We start from the raw sequence: 26,379 nt of genomic DNA, 5'->3' as shown, positions 1-26,379 counted from the left end.
ATGGTGTAAGGCTAGTCTAAGACCATGTTTCCAAAACTTACGTTTTAAAAAGTATTTTTATTTTGAAGAGTTTTTTTCTTGACGATGCTTCTGTGGTCATTATGTTGGTGCCAAATCAATAAAATAATAACTATTAGCTTAATAAAGATATTAATTGAATTAAATACTAATTAATAACAATATACTCCATTAGTTATTTTATTAGTAGATTGGATAATTACATTTGTCCTCTGATAAAATTCTTTGTATTTTTTTTTTCTAAATAATTATGTACGATTAAGAATCATTAAAAAAATCTCAAAGTTATATTGTTCGTAATATCTTAATTATTAAACAATTATTTTAGTTGTGACTTTTATTTATTGAATTTAAAATATCATAATTATTAAATGGACATTTTTAAAAGTATTTTAACTGACAGTGACTTCTATCATGACTTCTGTTCAAACCTAACGTTATTGCGTTATACTGTAACGTTATTTAGAAAATAACCCAAAAATGTTAACCCGTGAAATTTTACGGGTGCAATAAATGCCTATATATTTGCATTCTTTTTGAAATTTGTAAGCGTCGATTCCATTTGAAATGAGAAGCATCAATTCAACGGACTTTGAATAAATTTATTAACAGCTTAAAGCAATGCAGTATTTATATTTTTTACTTTGTTATAATGGTGTAAACAATGAATTAAAAATATTAAAAAAAAACATGAATATTCCCTATTAAAACGTATTTATTAAAAAATTTTCTATGATTATTTTCCAAACTATTTTTCATATATGTAAAACAAATTATGTCTAGGTACCATTTCCTACAGGTATTTACATCAATATAATCTAATGAAATAACCTTTTTCCCACCATATTATCCTTGTATTTATTTAAATAAAGGTTATCATATTAAACCGATGCAATGGCTTACCAGAAAGCTTTTTTCTCTCTACAACCCTAAATTCACAAAACCTTTATATTTGAAAATCCAATAGATGTGGCGAGCTCTTAGTCTCATCATATTACGAAAGGGTTTCCCATTAAGAATGTCCGAATTTTAGTCATTAACTAATTTGTATACGAGGTATCTTAGATTTTTTTTTTAATATGTGTATTTTATGTAAATTTTGGGCCGAGTTTGTCTTTTGATATCAAGTGTCATTTGGGGTACTGTGAAAAATACCTTCCCATAACCTTTATCTTATACATAAATTGAGGACGGAAGCATAATTTCTAAATGAGTATTTTGAAAAGTATATGTGTGTTTGTGTCTTGTTTGAAAACAGTAAAGCGCTTCGTTGCCGAAGGAAAATTCTTGAACAGAATACCTTGCTTTAATTATTTTCAATTTTAAAATACCCAAAAAATCCAAAAAAAAAAAAATGTTTTGCTTACATCCCGGATTGTCCCGCCCTTGAAATTTTTACCACCTTAGGCTTTAGCCCCCTTGCACAACTTGGTCACTCTTAATAGAAAACCCCTTGCATACATTGGACATGTGTGTTATAATAATACACTTACATGTAATTTTCACCCCCAATGAAATAAACTTACTTAATCTTATATATAAATACACACCTATAACATAGGGTTCATATAATGTCAATAATAATATAACGTTAACCCCCACTGAAGAAGATGACAAACTAATCAACACAATTCTACAAACCTTTTAATTTATTTTCAAATCTAAGTTTGCTTTGTGTCTGTATATTCAATCGTCGTTATTATTTACACAAGTTGATTATGCGAGAAAATTATGGACTTTATCCGTAAATTGATCCAAGCTGTGATTGTTTTGTTTTAATTGATAGGTGGATTGCATTTTTAATCGTATAGTGAAAGCATTAAAGATTGCCAAAAGCCTTGGACAAAATTAGTGGGATCGAGAAATCAAAGGAAAGTAGAAATGAATCTCGCTTATAAACGTAACATGCATATACGGTGTGTTCCCGGATAGAGGTAACTATATTAGAGTTAGATTTCCCAAGAATTAGATTTCATTAGTTTGAAAGTAAAAAAATGATATTTTTGCGACTATCTCAAGTTGTGTCTATCACCAATTCCTTCCCTCGTATATTCGTGCATCGCAAAACTTTAGCACACCATAATTATATCACGGTCGCTATATAAAGGGCTTTACACAAAACTTAAGTTGTCACTTGTCATACCTATTTCACAAGGCACTGACACAAAACGATATTCATCCGACCATGAAATTATAAATTTCTGTGTTTTTCTTAGAGTCAACTAGTTTTTCTTTTTTTTTTCTTTTTTTTTTTCAATTTCTTTCATTCATTCATACAAATAACAAACTCGTAAATAACAAACACAGTGCAGCGTAGTGCTAACACCTGCTTTTCTTTTTTCTATCTAATAAAAGAAACGGTAATGGATATGCACTTAAGAAACATATCAATAGCTTTCTTATTATAGAAGAAATTGTATTAATTTATCAACTGTACGGAATTTTTATTGTCTTGTTTTTTGATTATGTATGGAATTTCAATTTTGAGTAAGAAATGAGTGCTTTTGTCCAGTGGGTGGTAACCAACCCCTTCTAGGGTGCGGCAAAATATATGGTCTAATTTCGGTTAAGTATCTTCAAAAAGTTTGACCCATCACTCTCAAAATGTATGACTGTGCAAAATTTCTAATCGATATTCCTATAAATATCGAAAATATAGGGGTGTCTGCATCTTAAATGCGACACACTGCTCTGAACCCTTCAATTTCATCGTTTTAACTGATGTTATAGCAGCTTTTGACTGTAGTAACCGAAAAAACATGCAACTGAAATGAATAGAATGCAGGTTTGTTCAAGAGATACAATTTTCGGGGTGAATATAATAATTTTGGACCAGGCAGTTAATAATCATTTTAAAGAAAATCTACAATAAGGTTTTTCTTTCTGTAGACATAAACGAACGTTGAATGTATATATAAAACACGACACACCCATATTTTCATAGGGCTTTTATTACTTTACAATACAAACTAGAATCGTATTTATATGTAGTATGTAGCTAGAAATGTAGTTATTTACTATTTGTATTGTGTATAGTGGTTGGTATTGCGTGTGCTTTTTTAATGGCGTAGACGTGATTTTTAAGTATATGAACACGTGATCTTAAATAAATATGAGAAGCAGACGTATACAAATCATGGTTTTAGAATGGATAAATTTTATTAAGGATGTGCAAACGCATGAGCAATTTTGGATTATTTTTTAAAATGAGAAAAAATTTATAACAAAAAAAAAAAGCCCGTTGTGCTCAACTAATTAAGGATATACGACCACGGTATTTGGGACACATATTTAAAGAAATATATATTTTGGTGGTGAAATTAAGTTATAACTTGACAATATAAGACGAAAAGTAAGAATAAAATGTATCGATATCTAGAGTAATTTTCAAAATAACGAAAATTTTGTTTAATTACTTAAGTTTCAATATTTCGAAAACCAATGCAGATATCGAAAAATTTTATTCTAATTTTTCGTCTACATTCATGAAGTTATAATAAAATTCATCATCAGAGTTGAAAATAAAGTAAAACTATTTAAAATTCCCTTGGTGCTCGTACTATCTTAAGACAATGAAAACCTATTGAAATCAAGTTAATTTTTTGTTGTTAAGAAACCAAATTTGGCATTGATTTCAAATTTTTGTGTATTTTATTTTAAAATACATTCTGACTTTCAGAATATTTTTTGGCAAGTTGAGTTTAAAACAGAAATTACAGTATTACATAGCCTTCTGTTACAGATTTGAACGTTTTTTTTATCAAACTTCAATATTTTTTAGAAAATCATTTGTAGACGCTATTTCAAATTCGCATTGAATGTGTCGTTCTTGGAATAATAAAATAGCTTTCTCGTTAGGTATTGTCAGAAACAATAAACTCTCAATATTATTGTTCAAATCAATGGTCGATTGAATTCTAAAAATCTTTTTATAAGTCTCATTAAATGAAAAGCATGGTAAAATAATCACCGATACCATTTTATAAATAAAAGCGTAAACATAGGAAAAAAGAAAGAAGAAAATAGGCAAACAAAAAAAAACTTTACTAAGTCTCTTTAAAATTCATTCGATATACGTAGAAGCAGTCTAGTCTAGTAAACAAAACTGAGAAAATGAAGTTCCTTAATTCAACTATGCAACAAGAATATGTATAGAAAAGGGAGATTTTATTACAGAACGAGTCTCTCTTCATTTTGAAATCGCTCCATCTTTATTTACTAAACGAATTTACTAGTCACAAGTATAGTTTAGTTTTTTTTCTACCCGACAACAACAATAATAATAACGAAGTGAAATGAAAATATATGAACGTTTACTTGAACTCACCCCAATTTACACCCCCTGCCGCTCTGCACTACAACACGTGCCTAAGGGTTTTTGTTGAACATTTATTGCATCACATAAAAGTCATATAAATGACTTATGCAATTGATATACACGGGGTGTGAGGATTATGTGGAGAGAAAAGAAGTAAACGGGCTGTATTTTTTAGGATTGTATATATTAACAATGCTACAATTGCTCGAGACTTGCCGACAATTTTTATATTGGATTAAACGATTACGAGACGAAGATGCTTATGATGTTTAAGAAGAATTTTTTGTATGTGAATGAAAAATTGAGGTATTGATTGTCAGTCAGTCAGTGGTCTAACACACGAAAAGAAAATAATCCGATCTGTGTTATTTAGACTGCTTTCTCAAAAAACGACTTAATTATGAACTCCAAAGACTCTCAAATTCAAACAAGTTAACTCAAATCATGTTAACCTCGAGAACTCTCGTTGTACACAAAATCTGTTATTAGGATAATTTTTAATTTCTGTAAATAAAGCATATTTTTACCCTATCATTTGTGAAGTCACCTGTCTTTTTGTTTCTTTGTGAAGACGATAACTCGAAGACGAAAAGAGATAAGGAGCTGATATTTATAGACTTAATGAGTGACGTTGAGTATGTAAACGAGCAAAATTGGTTAATTAGGTCATGGTTAAATCACAAGACATAGAAAAACATTTTTAACACAACGAAAGATTTTGTTGAAAGATTTTTGTTTGAAGTATTTTTTCATCAGCTCCGTAGATTAGCTATAATTTGAGCTCAAGGTCAGTTTTCATTTTTTCATACTATTCTTTTTGAATCCACAATTTCCAAAAATTTAACTAGACATTTTTCCATGTGTTTCCGAAAAAAGTTACTAACAATAATCTATATTAATTTTTGTATACACCTACCTGTAAGTAGAATTAAAATTTTATGGAATCTTTTACCTTCTCGAAAAACAGGAGTTCTTATGAAGAATTTGTCGTAAAAACTTTTTGCATAAAATTTACGAAAAGAAATATACCAATTAAATGAATTGTTGAAATACCCTAGAGAGACAATGCTGAATATTAGTGCTTGCATTGTTTTTAATAAATTGGAAATCTTTAAAAAAAACCAATACATCAATATTTCTAAGCATTACAAACTTGGGACTAAATTGAATATATCTTGATATATTTCATATATACAAGACATAAAAATAGTACTTTGTTCTATTGTTAATTTGTTCATTGGATGTATCATCATATATGCTGATTTGTTGATATTCTTGAATAATGTATAGCAAAATTTTAATAAAAATATAGTACATAGAATTATTAAAAAAGATCAATAATCTTATCAAATGTGAAATACATAAAATGATATGTTATTGTTGCCTTGGTAAGGCCATCACAAATCATGCAATTAATTTTTATTACCTTTACAAGTGAGACCTCAGACAGGCATGTGTATATCGTACGCTACACTGCTACAGTTAAATAAATACTCTACAAGTCTACAAGACCTTTTGTTATTTGTAAACGATTTGATGCAATAATATTTTATTCAATTTTATTACTTTTTATTCCAACAAAATAATACTTTAAATCCTAGTAAATGCTTAGGTAAATTTATGTACATTGTACATGTATAGAAGCGAACTTAAAATGTTATTCTGTTAATTAATTCTCTGGTATCACAGACTTCGATGTACCAATAAAATGATTGTCGAGATAGTAGGGGGTGAGATATGTATGTTCTTGGGGTAATTACTGTGATTGCATTTTATCGATAGTATGCGGTGTATGCATTTACATAAAATACATTATTGTCTAATGTCTGCCACAAAAGTTAATTCTACGTTTAGAATAAGTCTTTTGCAAGTTATTATTGACAAAATCATTTTCCCATGCGATAACTTGGTGGCTTAAAATAGAACTTCGATAACAGGCTAAAACTGTGTGTCATCATTCTTAGAGTAAATACATGTTTTCTTAGAAACCATAGTAATTTAAACCAATGCTTTTTGAACTGTCTATTAATAAACTTTATACTAGGTATGATAAATATGGTGGAATCGATGGGAAAATCAAATTTTTATTCTTTATCTCGAACAATTACAACCTCAAAAATTGGTTTTTCAATGTTGAATTAACTTTTAAGCCTTGAAAAAAAAATTTTTGTTTTGTTGTATACAATAAAACTAATTGGAGCCGCCGGGTATCGATCCCGGTACCTCTCACATGCTAAGCGAGCGCTCTACCATTTGAGCTACGGCCCCTGTTATAATTTGAATAGCAAATACTGAATATAATGGTCAGTATCAATAATAATTTATTGTGAAGGTGTCGACTTTCATTCAATACATACATACATTATTTACTTTCACTTTTATTTCAAAAAGTAACCTTTGAAATGCTTATTTTTTAACTTAACGTACACAGGGGACGTAGCTCAGATGGTAGAGCGCTCGCTTAGCATGTGAGAGGTACCGGGATCGATACCCGGCGTCTCCAATAATTTTTTTGTTTGTTTGCATGCGAAACCCATATCGAAACTAAATCATTTTGGTGCGATTTGAAATTTAAAATCCTTATTACAATATCTTATTTATTATGTAGGATATCGTGTATATTTACGATATATAACTGAATTATCACGACTGGTTAAATTCTATCACAGATTCTCTTAAAAAAAATCTTTGAGTTAAGAGGCAAAATGGCAGTGAGAATATTATTCTTACGATTTCCATCCAAAGTAGCTTATTTACGGTAGGAACCAATGATTCTTCAACAGGATTTTCTTCTTGTTTATATGACATTTTTACATTGCTACATAACAAATTATGAACTAATTTAATTTCCACAATCATATGATGCAAAAGGAGTACGTGAACTGTAAAACGATATTCACAAGCCACTCAAATGGTAATAACGTTAAGTAGTTACGTTACAGCCTCCTTTATAAATAATATTGATGTTTGTATGTTCGTTAAGCGTATTCCACTGTTAGCAGAAGTACCACATAGGGGAAGATATAGTACCTAGAATCGAAAATTTACATTTCTGTGGTTTTTAAAGTCATTTTGTTAAATATGACAATAGAAATTGTCTCTTTGTTCTGGAACTGCCATTCCTCAACACTATGTATTATTTTTGAGAGTTTAAACATTAAAAAAACTGTTGAATAAAACTTATGAACCATGGTACAACATTGTATGCATTATGGTACAACATCATATGTACCCTACACGTTAAAAAACCCTTCACGTTTCGTTTACTACTCTTCGCGTCCAGAATCTGGAATTTTTAATTATTCGGGATGAATGATATATCCATGTAAATTTTAAGTTGTTTTATTTAAGGTACAATCTCTTTGCGTATTTTAAACTTACAAAAACATCTAGTCACTTGAGTATGATTTATAAAACAATAAGCAATTATTAACTAGCAAATAGACAGTCGAAAGAATCAAAAATTTTTCTACTATCTTCGCAAAAGATTTTATTTTCGAAACAAGATCACATTGACAACCAGTCTTAAGCCAAAAATGCTGCCCTATAAACATTACTATATTCCGGGAATCTAAGAGTGATTCAACGTACATTTGACTCTAGGTAGGTACTGCATCTTACCCTACAACAACAAATGATATAAAACCATTCCATGTAGCCTGTGCAGCGCGTTTTCACGTTAAATCACAGCACAGAAAACTCTAGGCTAATATTTTATTTATTTATTCGTTGTTGAAGCACATTAAATAATACAGGGTGTTCAAAGTTGATAACAGGACTTCATGAAATGGTAGATGACGTTAAACTAATAACAATTTCTTAATAAACTTAAAGCCGGGAAAACATTCTTTTCAGGGTGTTGAAATTTTGGGAAGAAAAAGAATATTTTTGTGTATATTGCTTAAAAAAGTATGAATTCATGCTTTAAGGTTTATGGCGATAGATTAGGAAACCTGCGGTAAAGATTACCTAGTTTCGAGGAAAAAGACCCCTTAGTGCCACTAACTTGATTGCAAATACAATAAAGTAATGCAATGACCCATGGTTATAACTTTACGTTCCAAATATCCAATTTTTCCAAGCATGTTCAAAATAATATGCGTTTATTCCTAAAATGTCAACATTTTGTATCTAAAAAAGACTTTCCTGGCATGGGTGTATTGAGAAATTGTCATTATTTTATTTAGTTTTGCTGTATTAAGTGCTATCTGTTGCTACTTGGACCTTCCTGTAATACTACTGTTGTTGTAACATAATTTGCATACAAGTGGTTTACTGATTGTAATTTGTATAATAAAATAATATTGTAAATGCAAAAACTTGAAGCTTGCGTATTATGCATTACGTATAACTTAATTTATAGAGTAGGTGATCTATTGGATGTTGAAAAATATGAAGCAATTAAAAGCAAACGACTTTGAATAACTGACTAAATGTGAATTTAATCCAACTTAAAATTTTTATACCATGTATATATGAAATATACATAGTATATTAAGTTTCGTCCCAAGTTTGTAACGCTTAAAAATATTGATGCTACGAACAAAATTTTGGTATAGGTGTTCATAGAATCACCTAATTAATCCATTTCCGGTTGTCCGTCCGTCCGTCCGTCTGTAGACACGATAACTCAAAAACGAAAAAAGATATCGGTCTGAAATTTTTACAGCGTACTCAGGACGTAAAAACTCAGGTCAAGTTCGTAAATGAGCATCATAGGTCAATTGGGTCTTGGGTCCGTAGGACCCATCTTGTAAACCGTTAGAGATAGAACAAAAGTTTAAATGTAAAAAATGTTGCTTATAAAAAAATAAAAAACTTTTGTTTGAAACATTTTTTTGTAAACATCACTGTTTACCCACGAGGGCGCTAATTAGGTGCAAATTTTATAGTATGTATTAATATAGGAATATCAAAGTGAATATCTTTTGTTATTTACGTGACGTCAAAAAAACAAACGATTACGCATCAACACTTGCGCATTATATGAGAATATCAGTTAAATATGACAGATAAGTATGTATGTGAAATGTGACAGTTATCAACACTGCCTATACATGGTATTTCAACAATTAACTCAGCCAATTGTTTGTTTTCACTTGTTTGTTACAAATTCTTTTAATTGCGAATTCAGTTAAATAGTAACAACTTGCATAATTTAAAAACACACCTTAAAAATTTTTGTTCTGAACAATCATTAAATTACCCACATAATATTTCTTGGATTACATTAAAAAAAAATCCTAAGATAATTTAAATAGTACTCAAAGTTTGACCTGAGAACAATTTTATAATAGTTTTTTTGTGGAGAGTCTGTATCAAAATCGCTATCTAGAAGGTTCATAAGGCATTTTTGTATTACATTTCTAAGTGCCACAATTGTAAAATGAGCCTATTCGCCGATGAAATTTGTAGGAGATCTGCTAATTCCATGTTAGATACTATATTGCAGTTTTAATTTAACTTAAATTTTGAATAGTTATACGATATTCGAAAAGAAAGCTACGGATTCCAAAAATTACAATTGTTTATCACAAATATTATTATAATAAAGACCAACATTTTTTTTTGGAGTTCAATATTTATCAGTTATTATGAACAAAATTTTGTATCAATAAATTCATTTTTACACAGGGTGTTCCAAAAGTTTACTGATTTAAAAGGTTAATCTAACTTCTTATATATTTATATAAGAGAGGTTGGGGTAATTTGCAAAATATAAAGACCGTGTTTTATCAATTTTGGTTCAGAAAAGCTTGTAGACTGGTGTTATCAGAGACCCTATTGGTTCATTTTGTGTATATTCCCTTTCCTTGAACAGAAATAATCAAATGTCAATATTTTAAAGCATAAAAGTAAAGCTTCAGTTTATTTTGGGTCATTTTACGTCAAAAAAGCACCTTGTGATTTTTTTCATAAAGGTCACCATTTTCGATATTAACAGGTGTTGAAAAACTCTAAGAAAGCCATTTTCAACGCTGGAAAAAAAATCCGACTTCCAAAGAAAAAGTATTCCAAAACAAATTAATATGCACTAAAAAGTAAAAAAATAACGATAATATAATGTAGTTACAATTATTGTTATTTTTGGAGTCAGTGTCTGCCAAGGATACAACTGTGATAGAACAGTTTGCTACATTAACTTGACTGACACCGACTCAAAAAATAACAATAATTGTAGCTAACTTTTTAACTTTTGGAGCTTAACGAAATCTTAAAATAAGCTTTAAACAGTTCCGAAAAGTAACTGTAGATTACTTCATTCTTGAGGCTCATTTTTAATTCTTAAAAAGATGTTTATTTATCGTTAATAATATCTTTTAAGAAGATATAAAAATAAAAAATGGAGGTATTAGAATCAAATAATCTGAAATTACTCTGCGGAACTTCAAATATCATTTTAGAATTTGGCTAAGTACAAAAATTTTATTTTTAGCTTTGTTTTGCAGTTTTGAAAATGAACATTTGGAGTTTTTCCTAACATAAAAATGTCAATTAAAACGGTGAACTTTACGAAAAAAATCACGAGTATTTTCGACGTTTAAAATCCAAAAAACCTACTAAACCTACTAAACCTGCTTTACTAAGTTCAAAAAATACCACTTGATTACTTCGGTGCAGGAGGGGGATATATATAAAAATTGAACCTAACCGGTTTCTGGAATATGCATCTACTAGCAAGTTTGTTTGAACAGGAATCAATCAAACTCAAAAAATACCTCCAGGGCTTGTTTAATTATTAATATTTTTGTAATTTTTGAATTAAAAGAAATACATTTTCACTTTATTTTTTATTAGCAATGAATACAAATTGTAGCACAAAATTTAAAATAAATGAATATCAATAATATAAAATGTTACTGATCTCCACATTCTAGTTCCCATAAAGCTGTTTCCCACATGTCTTCCGATGGTACTCCGTTTTGCCAAGTAAACACATTTGGTCCCAGCCCCAGTATAGATTTAATACTGTACGAAAACATATATTCATTAAAACGAACATTTTTTACAGTATAATATGGTCCCCCATTTTGCAGTACTATTTCCCAATTGTCTGGTTTATCTGATTGTCGAGTATCAAGGAGACGGCGATTTTTATCAGCAGTATCTTTTGAAAACAAATATTCATCATATCGTCTATTTTTTAACGTAAACGAATCACAATTATTAGTAGTTTCAATCTTCCACCAAACATTATCAGGTTGTTTCGCGGGATTGTCATGTAGATTATAAAGGAGGACTTGACTATCATCGTTTACTTTCTGAGAATATAAATATCCCAACTTCCATGCCACGTTTCTTAGTCTACATTTATCTGCATTATTGACGAACTTAACCACATGTGGTAATTTTTTTGTAATAATTTCCAATTTTTTTTTATTATGCCAATTACAAAGTTTGTCAAAGTGGCTGACATAAGAAACCAACGTTAAAGTGTTGGTATTGTTATAAACCAGTTTGTTTGAGATCATATAATTGTTTACGAGTAATAATCCTTCGGTAGCATGATCACATGGAAATCTTCGTATACTATCAAGAATATATTTCAATCGAATTTTTTCATTTAAAGATTTATTATTAAGTGCCCTATTTAATAAACGAAATGCGTACATATTAAAATATTTGCCTGAATGTAATCGTATAAATTTATTTAATTCGGAATCGTTTTTATTATAAGATATAGCTTCGTAAAATTTCGTTAAAATTAAATCTGTATTTTTTTTAATTTCATCTGGTATTTCAGAACTTGAAAGTACAGATTTGTATGTGCGATTAATTATTAAAACTCTTATATTTTTCAAATGAAGATTTATTTTCATTTCGTTGAAAACTGTCTTCAAAGCATCGCGTTGCATTTCAATTTGAGGTAGATGTTGAATAAATTCATCAATATTTGCTAATCTTTCAAGTTCGTCTGGGTTTGAATAATCATTGAAATGATATGCTTTCCTGACAATTAAAGATGCTGGTGTTGAACTTAACTCTATAAAACGGTCAACCGCTTTTAATACTTGTCCTACAGCTATTTGCATAACACACAATTCAATTGTATTTTCTTCTTTCGTAATTAATTGTTTTCTTAAATTTTGTATTTCTTTTTTTAATTTATCTAACTCTAATTGATGTTGATGTGAAAGTGATTGTATTAAATTATCTTTCTCTTGTTCAAATTTTTTAGTTAATGCATCAAAAGCATTTTTCCACTTAGTTACCTCTTGAGCTGAACCGCCACCCGATAATGCGTCATGAAAACCTTTTTTAACATGATTCAACCCACATAGAATTGTTTTTACGAGATTGTTACAATTATCAGTGTTATCAAAGTTGAGGGTACATTTACTATCGCCCCCATTTTTATCCGTGATGTTTGAAAGCATGGATTGTATTTCTTTTTGTACTCTTTCTAATTTTTCTTTTGTAATGGTACATTTTGGTCTAGATGACGGAGCTTGGGGCGCTGCACTTGTTTCATTGCTGTTTATTTCGTCCAAAATGGTTTCTATACTTTCAGTTATATTCTCCAGTTGATTTAAGATTTGATTTCGATCATTTTCAATTGCCGATAAGTAGTTTTTGATTTTCAATTCGTCTAAGTCCATTACATCTGTTTTCTGCACACTGCTGTTAACATTGTTTAGCTCGTTATTCAATAAATGTGTTTCGTTATATGGTTCCACTAAAAGTTTAAATTCTGATTCTGAAGAATCATTTTCAGTTCCATTTAATTGACATTGGTAAGAAGTTAAATTAATAACTATTAATGTTATAATTATTATTTTTTTGGAACAATGGAACAATGAGAGGTTGCCCCCGTGCATATTTATAAAATTTATTTGACCTAAAATAATAAATAAATTTTTTCAAACATATAATTTAAAATTAGACCTTAACTCGTTTTAAATAGTAATTTTTTGCCCTCAATTAAAACGTTATTGAAATGAGAATTTTCTTCTGAATTATTTAATTGTGTATTATTTACGGAAAAAAAGAAAAAAAAATTTTTATGTTATGTTCTGTACTTAGTTGATTATTGCATAATGTTAATCAAATAATAATAATATAGTATTTTTTTAGTTTAGCGAATTAAACGTTAAAAATAGTGGGAATAAACGCCAAATTATTGAAGTTACGTAAGCAGCGAATACGTCAACAAAATGTTAGTTTATTTATTTTATGAATAAATAAAATGTAAAATTTCACTGTAGAGAAAAATCTATTTACGCTCGAAATAAAATCTCGACATAATAAAGAATCGTCGTTTAGGATAAGTTGAATTTATAGTTATTCAAGCTTGAATAGAACCCCGATCAACTAATCATGTTTTAAAAAATTGATTCTAGTTATTTTTTATTGAAAAGTATGTCAATATTTAACATTTTTGGTTAAACATTTTCTTAAATTAATTACAATTAGTAAATTTTATACATACCTTACTAATTTTTGTTAAAAACGATCAATAAATTCCACAAAAATTAAGCAAACGTAATATTTCTTGGATTATTTCAAAAATATTACAATGTACTAATTAAAAAATACTCATAATTACTTAATTTCTGAGAGTATTTAAATATTTTTTTAAGTAGAGTCTGTAGCAAAATTTCAACTTATAAGGTTCACAAGCATTTTTATATTTATACTACACGGAAAGAAATCACATGGCGTTTATTACAATGCGGGTATGGTATAGAGAATGATACATATAGTATCTATGTTAACATATGTAATATCGGAGTATTAAATAGGACTATCTACCATTATGGCGAACGAATCAATGCTGAGCAATGATTCGTCCGCAATAATTGTATTCCTAATGTTACTATGCCCTCAATATGTTATACAGCGCTCACACTAATACCTAATGACCACTAGTGACATCCACAAAAAATGTATTACCATGTATATACCATGTACAGAAGATATAAGAGAAACGAACCAATCTGGCGATGAAGAATTTCATTTCGTTGAGATACAAATCGTGGTATAACCTTCTGGGACTAGACTGATTAATCTTCCTAATTATTCTAATTATCAATTTAAGAACAATTATCTTATCAAATTTCTATTCTTTTTTCTGCTATTACTCCAATCATCTTAGGGTTTTACCTTGGAACCTAACGCAGTAAGCTGATTTTTTGTACAAACATTTATTTTGATAATACAAATGTTATCTCAAAAGTAACATACGGTAACGCGTTCGCGTCCCTAAGTATTCAAGGTCAAAGGTCTCAAAAATCAGTTTTTTTTAATGTCTCGTTTCTTTTGCCTTCAATCGTATTAACATTCTGTATAAAAATTGTAGAGAATAAAATTTTCTACAAATTTTGTCAGAAAATTTTTTTTTTGTATGCTGAACCGTTTTTCAAATAGAGGGCACAGAAGATGGGGCGCTGAGTACTTCCGTCATGAGTCACTATTTAAAAATATAAGGTATTAAATAATTATTTAAGTAGTATTTATTGAAAGTAGACGGGGATCACGATTGACCTTGTCTATAATACGGTTTTTTCACTTAATTATCGATTAAATACTACTTAAATAATTAATAATTTAATACCTTATATTTATAAATATTGACCCAACCCTGAAGTACGTGCAAAAGAAAAGAGATATTCACAAAAAACTGATTTTCGAGAACTTTGACCTTGAAAGGACATGAACGCGTTACCATATGTGATTTTTGAGACAACATTTGTCCTATCAAAATAAAAGTTTGTACAAAAATTTAGCTTATTCCGTTAGATTCCGAGGCTGACCACTTATTTTGACTAAGATGATCGGGTTATATAGATTTCAAACATTTAACAATAGTTTTAAGTTTTTTACAATAAATGATGCCCGAAAAAAAACTACGGATATCATAAGTTTATCACAAAGGTTATTATAGTAAATATTTTTAATCAAATTTTAATTTTTGAGTTTAAATATTATCATCAGCAATTATTATCATCCAGCAACTCGATTCGGCTTTGCACGGGTACGTACATGACTGGTGTGAAATTTTCGCATTCCCAAGTTCCAACCAAATATGCACCTGATTTACATACAAGTAGGTACAAGCCCTTTGCCTCTTGGAGGCCTATATAATTTTTAGTGATGCTTCGACTAGTAAGTAAAAGCCGTCTATCCAACGGCAAGAATTAGAAAAACGGGCCTTGGAAAAAAAATACCAAAGCATTTTCATGCATAAATTTTGTACATTCAATATCTGACGAATTTATATCAATTTTTAAATTTATATCAATAATCATATTTTGAAGAAAAATGTCTCAAATAAAAAGTATCAGTCCTTAAAGTAAAATCTTATAATTTAAGGTGTTCTTCTATATGTCATCGGTAACGAAACCGATTTGTTGACTTACAACTGACCTTGAAAGTCAAGGTTCCTATATGAAATGTATCCTTTTGATAGATATAACAATTTTTACTTGAAACATATTTATGTATCTGACTTGCCACAAAAGAAATAGACCGGACGCTGGATGGAGTTGATTCTGCAAAATATTTGGACCGCATTTTTTCTATTGATACATGCCTAGAAAAGCTGATAGCTTAATTTTAGTTCAATTTTTGTATAAGCCCTTCACTTCACAGTAAAGCAACTCTATGTTTTTTGTGCCATTTAACATCAAAAAGATCTCTTATGTTTTTGTCGTAACAATCACCATTTTCGAGATTAACAATTGAAGGATGTACGAGCGTGCGATCAATTTTGGATGAAAGGCTTAATTAATTTTTTTTTTTTTGAAGTTGGACTTAGTCAAAATTAATTCTGAAAATTACAGGGGGAGAGGGGGGGATGTCGCTCGATTATATTAAATAAATAAATGATTTCAAAAGCAGACATATTTAACGTTGGTCTTGTGGTAAAACGGTAGATGGATGATATGCTTTCATAGATTTCTCCAAAACCAATCGGAGGAAATTTTAAAAAAAACTATTTAAATTAAAGTTAAAACCTCAGTAAATTATTGAAAACCTAAAATCCCCGATGTGCCAAACTAATTAAGGATGTATGAGCACGGTTAGTGGAGGGGGGGTTATTTTTTAACTTGACAAAATAAGACGAAAAGTAAGGATAAAATTTTTCGATATTTGGAATAATTTTCGAAATATTGAAATTTGAAAATTTTTTAAAAATTATTTAGCTTTCGGTATTTTGAAAACCAAGACAGATAACGAAAAATGTTTCAAAATTGAAAATAAGGTACAAATAATTTCAACCACAAATAACAGAAACTCGTTGCTGAAAAGAAAAACTAATTTTTTATTTTGAACGAACACAAATTGCAACACAAAATTACAAAAATTTTTTAAAATAAAATATAAAGAAAGTGAATGCAATGTTAATTATCTGCACATTCAGGTTCCCATAAACTGACGTCCCACAACCATCCGTTTGTTGGTAGTTCATTTTTCCAAGTATACACATTATCTCCATTTTCGAAAAAAGACATTACGGAATCCGCAAACAAATATTCATTAAAATGAATATTTTTTATCGAATATGAGCCTCCTTTTCGCGGTATAATTTCCCAACTGGATTGCTCTACAGTATTATAAGTTCGTACTGGACGACGAGGTTTGTTACTTTTGTCATTCTTAATTGGCGACAAGTAGTAATCAGATTGTTTTATCGTAAAAGATTCACAGTTATTAGAAGTTTCAAACTCCCACCACAAACTTTCAGTTAATTTGGCTGGTTGTTTTAGAGAACCAATCAGGACTTTATTATCCATAACATTCCCACCCATTAAATAATAATTATGTGCTGAATTTTTTAGCCTACATCTATGGTGAGAAATATGATCAATGAATCCGACAACATGTTCTGGGAGCTTTTTTCTAATATTCTTCAATTTTATTTTTGTATTTTCTGTATTACATATTTTGTTAAAATAGTTAACATAATACGCCAATTTCAATGCATTAGTGTTATCATATATCAGGTTGTTTGAGATCATATAATAGTTAACATACAATAATCCTTCGGCAGCATGATCACAGGGAAATCTTCGGATACTGTCAAGAATATTTTTTATTCGAATCGTTTCATTTAGAGCTTTGTTATTAAGTACTCTATTTAATAAATTAAATGAGTACATATTAAAATATCTGCCTAAAGATAAACGTATAAATTGATTGAATTTGGAATCGTTTTTATTGTAAGCTAAAGCTTCAAAAAATTCCGATAAAATTAAATCTGTATTTTTGTTAATTTCATCTGGGATTTCATTTCTTGAAAGTAAAGAGTTTTTGTAAGTGTGATTAATTATTAAAACTCTTATAGTTTTCAAATGAGTATTTACTTTCATTTCGTTGAAAAATGTCTTCAAAGCATCGCGTTGCATTTCAATTTGAGGTAGAAGTAAAATAAACTGATCGATATTTGCTAGTCTTTCAAGTTCATCTGGGTTTGTATAATCATTGAAATGATATGCTTTCTTAACAATTATTGATGCTGGTGTTGTACTTAACTCCAGAAAATGGTCAACAGCTTTTTGTGTTTGTCCAACGGCTATTTGTACCACACACAATTCAATTATATTTTCTTCCTTCGTAATTAATTGTTTTCTTAAATTGTGGATTTCTTTTTGTAGTTTATCTAATTCTAATTGATGTTTATGTGAAAGTGATTGTATTAAATCATCTTTCTCTTGTTCAAATTTTTTAGTTAATGCATCAAAAGCATTCTTCCATTTCGTAACCTGTTGATCTGAACCACCATCCAATAATGCGTCATGGAAACCTTTTTTAACATGATTCAACCCACACAGAATTGTTTTTACGAGATTGTTACAATTATCAGTGTTATCAAAATTGAGGGTACATTTACTATCGCCTTCATTTATATCGGTGATGTTTGAAATCATGGATTTTATTTCTTTTTGTACTCTTTCTAATTTTTCTTTTGTAACGTTACATTTTGGTCTAGATGATGGAGCTTGAGGAGGAACACTTGTTTCATTGCCATTAATCATGTCCAAAATGGAATTTATAATTTCAGTAATAGAATCCAGTTGATTTAAAATTTGAGTTCGATCATTTTCCATAACCGATGAGTATTTTTTTATTTTTAATTCATCTGGGTCCATAAGATTAATTTTTAGTATACTACTATTATTATTTATTTCGTTATTCAATAATAATGAATACGTTACATTTTCTGCTTCGATTACAGTTCCATTTAATTGGCATTGATTTAAAGTTAAATTAATAACTATCAATATTATAATTATTGATATTTTGGACCAATTAAACCATAACAAGTTTGCCTCGTACATATTTAAAAAATTTATTTTGTAACCTAAAATATTAATTATATTTAATTAATTTTTTCAAACATATAATTTAAAATAAGAAATTGTTTAGCTAAGCAACTTTTGGTAGAAATAGTCAAATCAATGTGCGGTTTTGAAAAACAAAACCATTAATTTTTATTTTATGAACAAACAATTTGTTAAGTTTCAATGACGAAAAATATCTCTCTCAAAACGGGAACCTTAAAAAAGTTGTAACCCGCAATCTCAAAAAATAAAATACTAAATTGTAAAGTTAACCACTTATTTTGCTTGAATTTGTTTAGTAAAATAAAGAAGTTTTAGACATACCTTTCTAATTTTTCTTAAAAACAATCAATAAATCCTCACACAAGTTAAGCCAACAAAACATTTCTTGGATTATATTTCAAAATCAAAACAAGATAATAATTATAAAATAATTTTTTTTTCAAAAAAATTAAGTCATAAATAAAGAGTATTTATATACTTTTTAAGGGAGAGTCTGTACCAAAATTAACCTACAAGGCTCATAAGCACTGTTTATACCATATAAGTTGGTAACAACTGCAGAAGACAAAAGCAATAGAAGCCAATCTTCCGATGAAGCATATGAATTTCGTTGGCTAAATCATATTTATAATTTTTTTTTGCTATGGACTTCAATGTTTTAGCTATAAATATCATATTTTGCTTTAATTTTAAAAAATGATGCGTGGAAGAAAACTACGGATCTCATAAGTTTATCACAAAGGTTATTGTAACAAATATCATGATCCCTAAAAATTTTTAAGTTTAAATATGTTGATCAATTATTATCAATAAAACATATATACTTTTGCCAGCATTTGATCCTTGAAACAATTCTGCAAATGAGTTCATCATTATTTCTTTATACCAAAATCGATCTATTCTCTCATTAATGTTATTTTAGTGCAAGATCCGTATTAGGATCGACCTTCACCTATCTGTTTACCCAATGGAAGTTATTTTTTTATGAAATGTAAAATATTAACAAATATCCCTGAAATGGGTTGCGAAAAAATTTTGGTCATTTATCAGATGAGTGAAGTAAGACGTTATATAACCTACTGCACTATATACAGCGTGTCTACTTCAGTTGGCTCCAAATGCATCAATTTTTATATTATAATGTTTACGAAAAAAGGTTATTAGTTATAAAAATTTCTGCTTTCGAAAATATTAACATTCAGCTATTCGCTTTTAACATCGAATTTACAGGGCAAACAGATAATAAAGAAAACGGTTCAAGAAATGACTCCCGAGACATGTAGGAGAGATTACAAATACAATTACGATCGTTGACGTTGACGTAAGTAGCGTTTTCACCCTTTCGAAAGTCGACGTCAAAAGTGAATAGCTGATTGTTAATATTTTCGAAAGCAGAGATTTTTGACTTTTAATAACTTTTTTTCGTAAACCTTATAAAAAAAAAGTTTTCCATATGGAGTCAAAAAAAGACTAAAGTAGACACGCTTGTAAAGTGGAATTTTGAACCTGTAAAATTTCATGGAATACCAAACAAGATTTATCAACCTGTACTCGAACAGTGTAATATGTTAAAATAACACTAATAATCATTAATTAACTGTTATTACAATAGAATTATTTTATTCAATCAACAATTTTATTATTACAGTATTGGAGATTATATAACACTTCGTTATCAACATAGCGCGTTACGCTTATTAAGACTGCAATAAAATTTATTAGCTAATAAAATTGGATTCGATTCAAAACAAACAAAATTATAAATTGGAGACGCCGGGTATCGATCCCGGTACCTCTCACATGCTAAGCGAGCGCTCTACCATCTGAGCTACGTCCCCTGTTAAAAAGTGATGTATTATTTATAAATTTCAATGTTTTTTTTTTTTTTGTATTTAAAAGAAAGTGGATCATATAAAAAAATTGAACTGAAAGTGCAACACCTTGACTGCTGTCCACACCTTCAATTGATTGTTATTGATAAAACATTACTTATTGTACAGTTTCAACGTCGGGGCCGTAGCTCAAATGGTAGAGCGCTCGCTTAGCATGTGAGAGGTACCGGGATCGATACCCGGCGGCTCCAATCAATAATTTTTTTTCGATCAGAATTTTCATATTTACTATTAAAGTTTTTTTTTTATACCATGTATATGAAATATACGAAGGTATATTAAGTTAAGTCCCAAGTTTGTAACGCTTAAAAATATTGATACCATGAACAAAATTTTGGTATAGGTATTCATAAAAAATGTTCCTTATAAAAAAATAAACATCTTTTGTTTGAAAACATTTTTTCGTTAATATCACTGTTTATCCGTGAGAGCGCAAATTATTCGCAAATTGTATAGTATGTATGTTATGGCTATATCAGTTATATATGTGTGACATGTATGTATGTGTAATGTGACAGAGTAATCAACACTATCTATACATGGTATTTCAACAATTAACTCAGTCAATTGTTTGTTTTTACTTGTTTTAATAACTTTTGGTGAGATTTTGGTTTTTATAAACTCGATAAAACTGAATAAGTGTGTTTCTTTTTGAGAAAGTTGTGCTTTTTAAATTAAGTAGGGTAGTAGGAGCACAAATTAAAAAAATTAATAGTGTAAGACGACCAGTAAAATTACAATTTTTCGATATGTGCCGTAATTAAAAAAAATATCGAAAATTGAAAATTTTGTTTAATTATTCAGCTTTCAATATTGCGAAAAACAAGGCAGATATCGAAAAATTTTACTCTTATTTTTCGTCTACATTCATGAAATTATAAAAAAGTTCATCATCAAAGTTGAGAATGAGATAAAAATAGTTTCAACCTATAATCTACCCTACTGGTACATTCTTCATTTGGGTAGAGACACGTTTTTTTCTTTTCTATGGGATTGCTAATATATTTACTTTCTAATAAAAGTATTCATTCCAACTGAAACTAATCAACAAAAATTGTTATTAAAAAAATTGTTTTTTTTGTATGTCTTCTGCGGAATCTAGGCACTCTTCGAAAAAAATTTTCCAAGTGGTTTGTTTTTCTATAAAGACATGTTTGTTCAAATTGAATGACGAAACGCGTAGAAAGCTATGATATCTAGTTTCTAATAGGGTCTTATACGGTTCTCTTGCTGTCAGTTACTGTCAAAACTATTCGGTTTACCAAAAAATGTTTCAAACAGAAAATATTTGGGCTTTTATAAAGAAGAATTTTTTAAAGTTTTCGTCTAATTTTTGCCAGTTAAATTAGAGGCAGGTTTTAATTGAACCGGAAATTTTAGATTGATTTCAATGCTCGGATAATATGTCTATGAAAATAACATTTTTCGTTTGAAGCATTTTCCTTGATTATTTATTTTCGAGTTTCACGAATATGTCGAGTTAAAAAGGCTTCCCTGTATACAGGGATATATAAAAATAATTACCTGCATTATTGTACTTTTTTCTAAGTGTATTGACCCTAATAAATTTGAAGAACCAATTTTATACCTTTAACATAAAATACTACTTCACTATACCTCAAAGACATTTTTCGATGTTAAAAATCCCTCTTGAATACCGGTATTTAGAGTAATACTTCTCTCAACAATAAACAAAAAACTTTTTAGAAATTCTTTTTCTATTTCAATAACATTGTTAAATACTTACGAAAAATCTAGGTAATATTTTCCCTCGTTATTAGGTTAGAAAGGTACCATCATTTATAGTATATTAACCTATACATGAGTTGGAAAAGTTTGCATCATGTGAAATGTATGTCGGGAACATGAACCCTTTTAAGAGTCATTAATCTTCTATTTGAAACGAAAATATAATGAAAACATACATCAAGTAATTATTTGAAGCTTACAAAAGAACTATTTTCATGTTATGAAAAGTTTTTGTCATGGTTTTGGGTAAATTTACATTTAAAAATTGGAAATACAATTTTGAAATAATAAAAAAATAGTTAATTAGATAGATTTAATGAAATGTTGAGCCAAAGTTTATCAAAAATTGAAAATGCTGTCTTTCGGTCTGGAATTTATTGATATTTGGTTGGGGCTTTGGTTAAGGCCAAATTTCCGAAAAAAATTCATTTGTATGATGACATCGAATCAAGATTTGTGTAAAACGATGTTTTGTATAGACATTCCTCATTCAATATGCGTTATCAGCTGTTTGGTCATAGCGGATGCTTTTTTGGGAAATAAAGTTAAAATAATATATTAGTAGCCACATATACAGGGTGGCCTTTTTTTAAGTTGAATTATACTTGAAACTCCATAAATTGCTTGTACCGATAAAAATGCTTCTAACGAAAATTGTTGAGTGTGTAGGCGCACAGCACATCTTACACAGACTTTAAACTTGACTTAGGTTTTAAAGCTCGCTCTATTCCATAACTGGTAATCGATAGATTAACACTTTAAATTAGAAAGTTGTTATTGTTTTAAATTGTTTATTGTTATTTTTTGTTCGAAGCAAATCGGTACAGTTTAGGCAAAAATAATTGAAGAGTTGTACCCAAAAGTTTTTTCGTATTAAAATTATTATTTCATATAATTGTTACTTCAAAGTCGAGGCACTCTTCGAAAAATAAAATTTTCAATAAATCCAATAAAAGTGATCTGTTTTGCTATAAATACCATTTTTGTGAGTGAAAGACCAAATTAAACGAACAGGTGCACTTAATTGATGATGCCAACAGTAACTGAACTACAAAATTTGTTTATAGAAAAGATCTCAAGAACCAACTAGAAATCGACGTTTTATTCACGAAAATTTTTAGTGAACCCGGTCTGTTTAAAAAAACTACAAACAACTCACACATAAAATTGTCAAATAAATAACGAAAATTTAGTAGGTTTTCCTTTCCAGTTTGATGGATACAAAATATAAAACCATACAAAATAAATCAACAACAAAACTTTCTGAAGCTACCTCTCGTAAAATACAACATAAATAAACTTTAATATATTCCAATTTTTTCTGTTTTAACAAAAAATAAAAATATAAAAAAATAAAATATTAAAGTTATTTATAATGTTTTCATCTCTTTAAACTCAAATATTTGAGGGTAAACTTCTTATAAAACATTACCTATATTATATAATATTTTATTTTCATATATTTTAGTATTTTTTAAACTTTTCAAATTTATCTGGTACGTTTTTATGGGGGAAATTTTTTGTTTATCATTTTTCATTTTTTTTTTTTTGAAACTTGAAAAAAACAACTAAATTGAATTTAGTTTTTTCTCAGTATTATTAGGATAAGATAGAAAATTCATCGAAAAATGATTTGAAATCATATTTTCATTTTAAACTTTTGCACTTGAAATTTTATTTGCCTGTAAAATAACAAAGATATCGTATTTTATTTATTTTTCTTTTATTTTAGGTAAGTTTGGCAATCCATCCAGTTCATAATTTCCAATCATAAAAATCCGGAACTTTGTAAGTACAAAACAATTGATTGTTCTTTAATTCATTTTCTTTCGCTTTAAGGTCTTTTCCTACAAGGTGGTGCATAATTGACGCTGTAGATCGAATTTTTGACTTTAAACTTTATTGACCAAATTAAAACTGTATTGCCTTGGTTTGACAGTGTTGATTGTTAATACTTTAATATGTATACTGAATACTTGAATCCATACACCATCTGGTTACAAATTTTCGACCTCAGGGTTTTGCCACAAGCGGCGGATATTTATTGCGAAACTCTGATTTCACTTGGTTTTTGGATGAGATCCAGCATAAATGTTTTATAAGAGATTTTTTTAGTATTTATGTCTTTTTTTGTTTTGTTTTGTGGGAGTTGAAGTTATAATTTCTCAGTTAAAAACAAATTGCGAAAAGTTTTAAAAAATGTTAACAAAAAATACATAATGGTACAATACTACATATTGTTTTCTATTGATTTAAAAAGAAAAATAAGCCAAACATTTTCACATTGAAAATAAACTAAATTCAGACTACAACGTTTTTTATAAGCCATCTTGTATTTTCGTTTCAAGTACAATGTCATTTACTTTAAATTCACGTCCACCCATACATTAAAATGTTGATATAAATAATACAAAACAAAAAAAAAGAAGCCATAATCTGTAAAATAATAAATTTTCTAATTTAAATATGAAATAAAATTATCTTCCCATGTTCTACTTGCTGTAATAAATTAAACTAAACACTATACTATACGTTACTGTTATTATGTTTTTATTATAAAATTAAATGAGATATATTTATACAGAACAGAAGCAAATCTTATATGGAAAATAAAGTCGCGTTCACCTGTACATAGAACTAACTACACACGTCCAAACTGGGCAAAATCACTTCCAAATTGAATCGGGAAGTTATTTGTAGTTTTAACCTGGAATTTGTATAAGTAGAAAAAGCACCCATTGAAAGTTGATGCAAAATATTGAGAATCGATTTTATTGCCCATTTAAAAAATTTATTAAACGACCAACTAATTTTCACCAAATTAACATAAAATATTTAACCACAAAATAATTTTTATTTTCGTTAATAACGAATTTTCGACAAAAATTTGTACTTTATTTTTTTTATACGCTTATTTACCGAAAAGGGTAAGGCTTGATAAAAAATTTTACGGCAAAAAATACTTAGAATCGCTCAAAATATAATATCTAATGGCTTTATAATTAAATTTTTTTTCCGGAATCACAAAATAATCTTTATTTTCGTCAATAATGAGTTTTCGGAAAAAATCCGCTTTTTTCAAATGTTTATATCTCGAAAGCGGTTAGGTTAGGTAAAAAATGTCAGGAATCAACAAATGCTGAAAATTGTTCATAATATAAAATAAAATAGGGTACGGAATAATAGGCGACGGAAGAAGGGTACTTCTGTCCCAATTTATGAGGGTAAATCGAAAAATCACAACTTCGCATGAATATGATTTTGTTAAGTACACTCAGGTACAACATTTTTCACTAGTTTTCATAAGAATCTACTGACGAGGAGTCGATTCCTCGATGAAATGGTTCATTTCTTACAGTATGTATGATATTTTGTTTTTACCCAAATTAATTCAAACCAAATTTAATTTTGAATTGAGGCTTTTTTATTTGAGTTGTTGCTCAGCTTTATTTAATGTTGTGTAAGTTTAAAGAAATAACTAAAATGTAAGACAAAAATGTTATTTGTATAGATACTAAATCTTTAGTGCCTTTTATGTACCTATTTAATGGTATAATATTCAATTTCAACTCAATTAAATAAGTATGTTCTGGTTTTCCATGTCCTTCTTCAATTTATTTTCAAGAGCAAATATCGCTCCTTTTGAGTTTCACACATTATTGGTCTGTCTTTAAAATTCTCTGTGATCCGGACAAGAAAGCCTAACCAACGTTTATAACTTTCAAACTAAAAGAAAATATTTAATTATGATATTTTTCTCCATTCTACTATTTGATATAATTTAACTCCACTCGTTCATCTTACCTAGAAAAAAACTTCTAATCATAAGTTTAATACACAATCCACGAGTGTATTATTTTAAGATTAATAGTTCCAAATTGGAGAATTTAATCTTCCTAAAAACATTTTGTATAGTTTAAAGAACGTACTTTACTTTGTCTATATCTTTCCTTCTTTTAGCGACACAAACGCCATTCATTATTCTTATTATTCGTAACATTAAATTATATATGAAATTAAATTAAATAATATTATACGTACGTATGTACACTCTTGCACCATAAAATTAAGCCACTCTAAAATACAAAATTATAATTTTTGCATCTCAATTTAC

At 28.7% G+C, this 26,379-nt stretch overlaps 2 protein-coding genes and 4 non-coding genes across 6 annotated transcripts in view; 3 read left to right on the top strand and 3 right to left on the bottom strand.

Annotated features, from left to right (window-relative positions):
• Nucleotides 1–26,379, top strand: part of LOC123296273 (205 kDa microtubule-associated protein-like) — a 324,574-nt gene that overhangs the window by 53,049 nt on the left and 245,146 nt on the right. The window lies entirely within an intron of this gene.
• On the bottom strand, nucleotides 6,532–6,604 carry Trnaa-agc. Its single transcript has one exon. It is a non-coding gene; the product is annotated as a tRNA-Ala (tRNA).
• Nucleotides 6,767–6,839, top strand: Trnaa-agc. Its single transcript has one exon. It is a non-coding gene; the product is annotated as a tRNA-Ala (tRNA).
• LOC123295433 lies at nucleotides 16,620–19,031 on the bottom strand. Its single transcript, XM_044876778.1, has 2 exons — nucleotides 18,946–19,031; nucleotides 16,620–18,641 (listed from the first exon to the last, which is right to left on the bottom strand). The coding sequence occupies exon 2, from the start codon at nucleotides 18,616–18,618 to the stop codon at nucleotides 16,681–16,683; it is 1,938 nt and encodes a 645-aa protein (XP_044732713.1). The 5' UTR covers nucleotides 18,619–18,641; nucleotides 18,946–19,031; the 3' UTR covers nucleotides 16,620–16,680.
• Nucleotides 20,390–20,462, bottom strand: Trnaa-agc. The gene has a single exon. It is a non-coding gene; the product is annotated as a tRNA-Ala (tRNA).
• On the top strand, nucleotides 20,635–20,707 carry Trnaa-agc. Its single transcript has one exon. It is a non-coding gene; the product is annotated as a tRNA-Ala (tRNA).

This window comes from Chrysoperla carnea, chromosome 3 (assembly GCF_905475395.1).
Source record: "Chrysoperla carnea chromosome 3, inChrCarn1.1, whole genome shotgun sequence".
NCBI lineage: Eukaryota > Metazoa > Arthropoda > Insecta > Neuroptera > Chrysopidae > Chrysoperla > Chrysoperla carnea.
This window is presented reverse-complemented; position numbering and strand designations above follow the sequence as displayed.

Coding starts and splice junctions, on each gene's coding strand:
- LOC123295433 (XM_044876778.1), bottom strand. CDS start 18,618: ATGTACGAGGCAAACTTGTTATGGTTTAATTGGTCCAAAATATCAATA.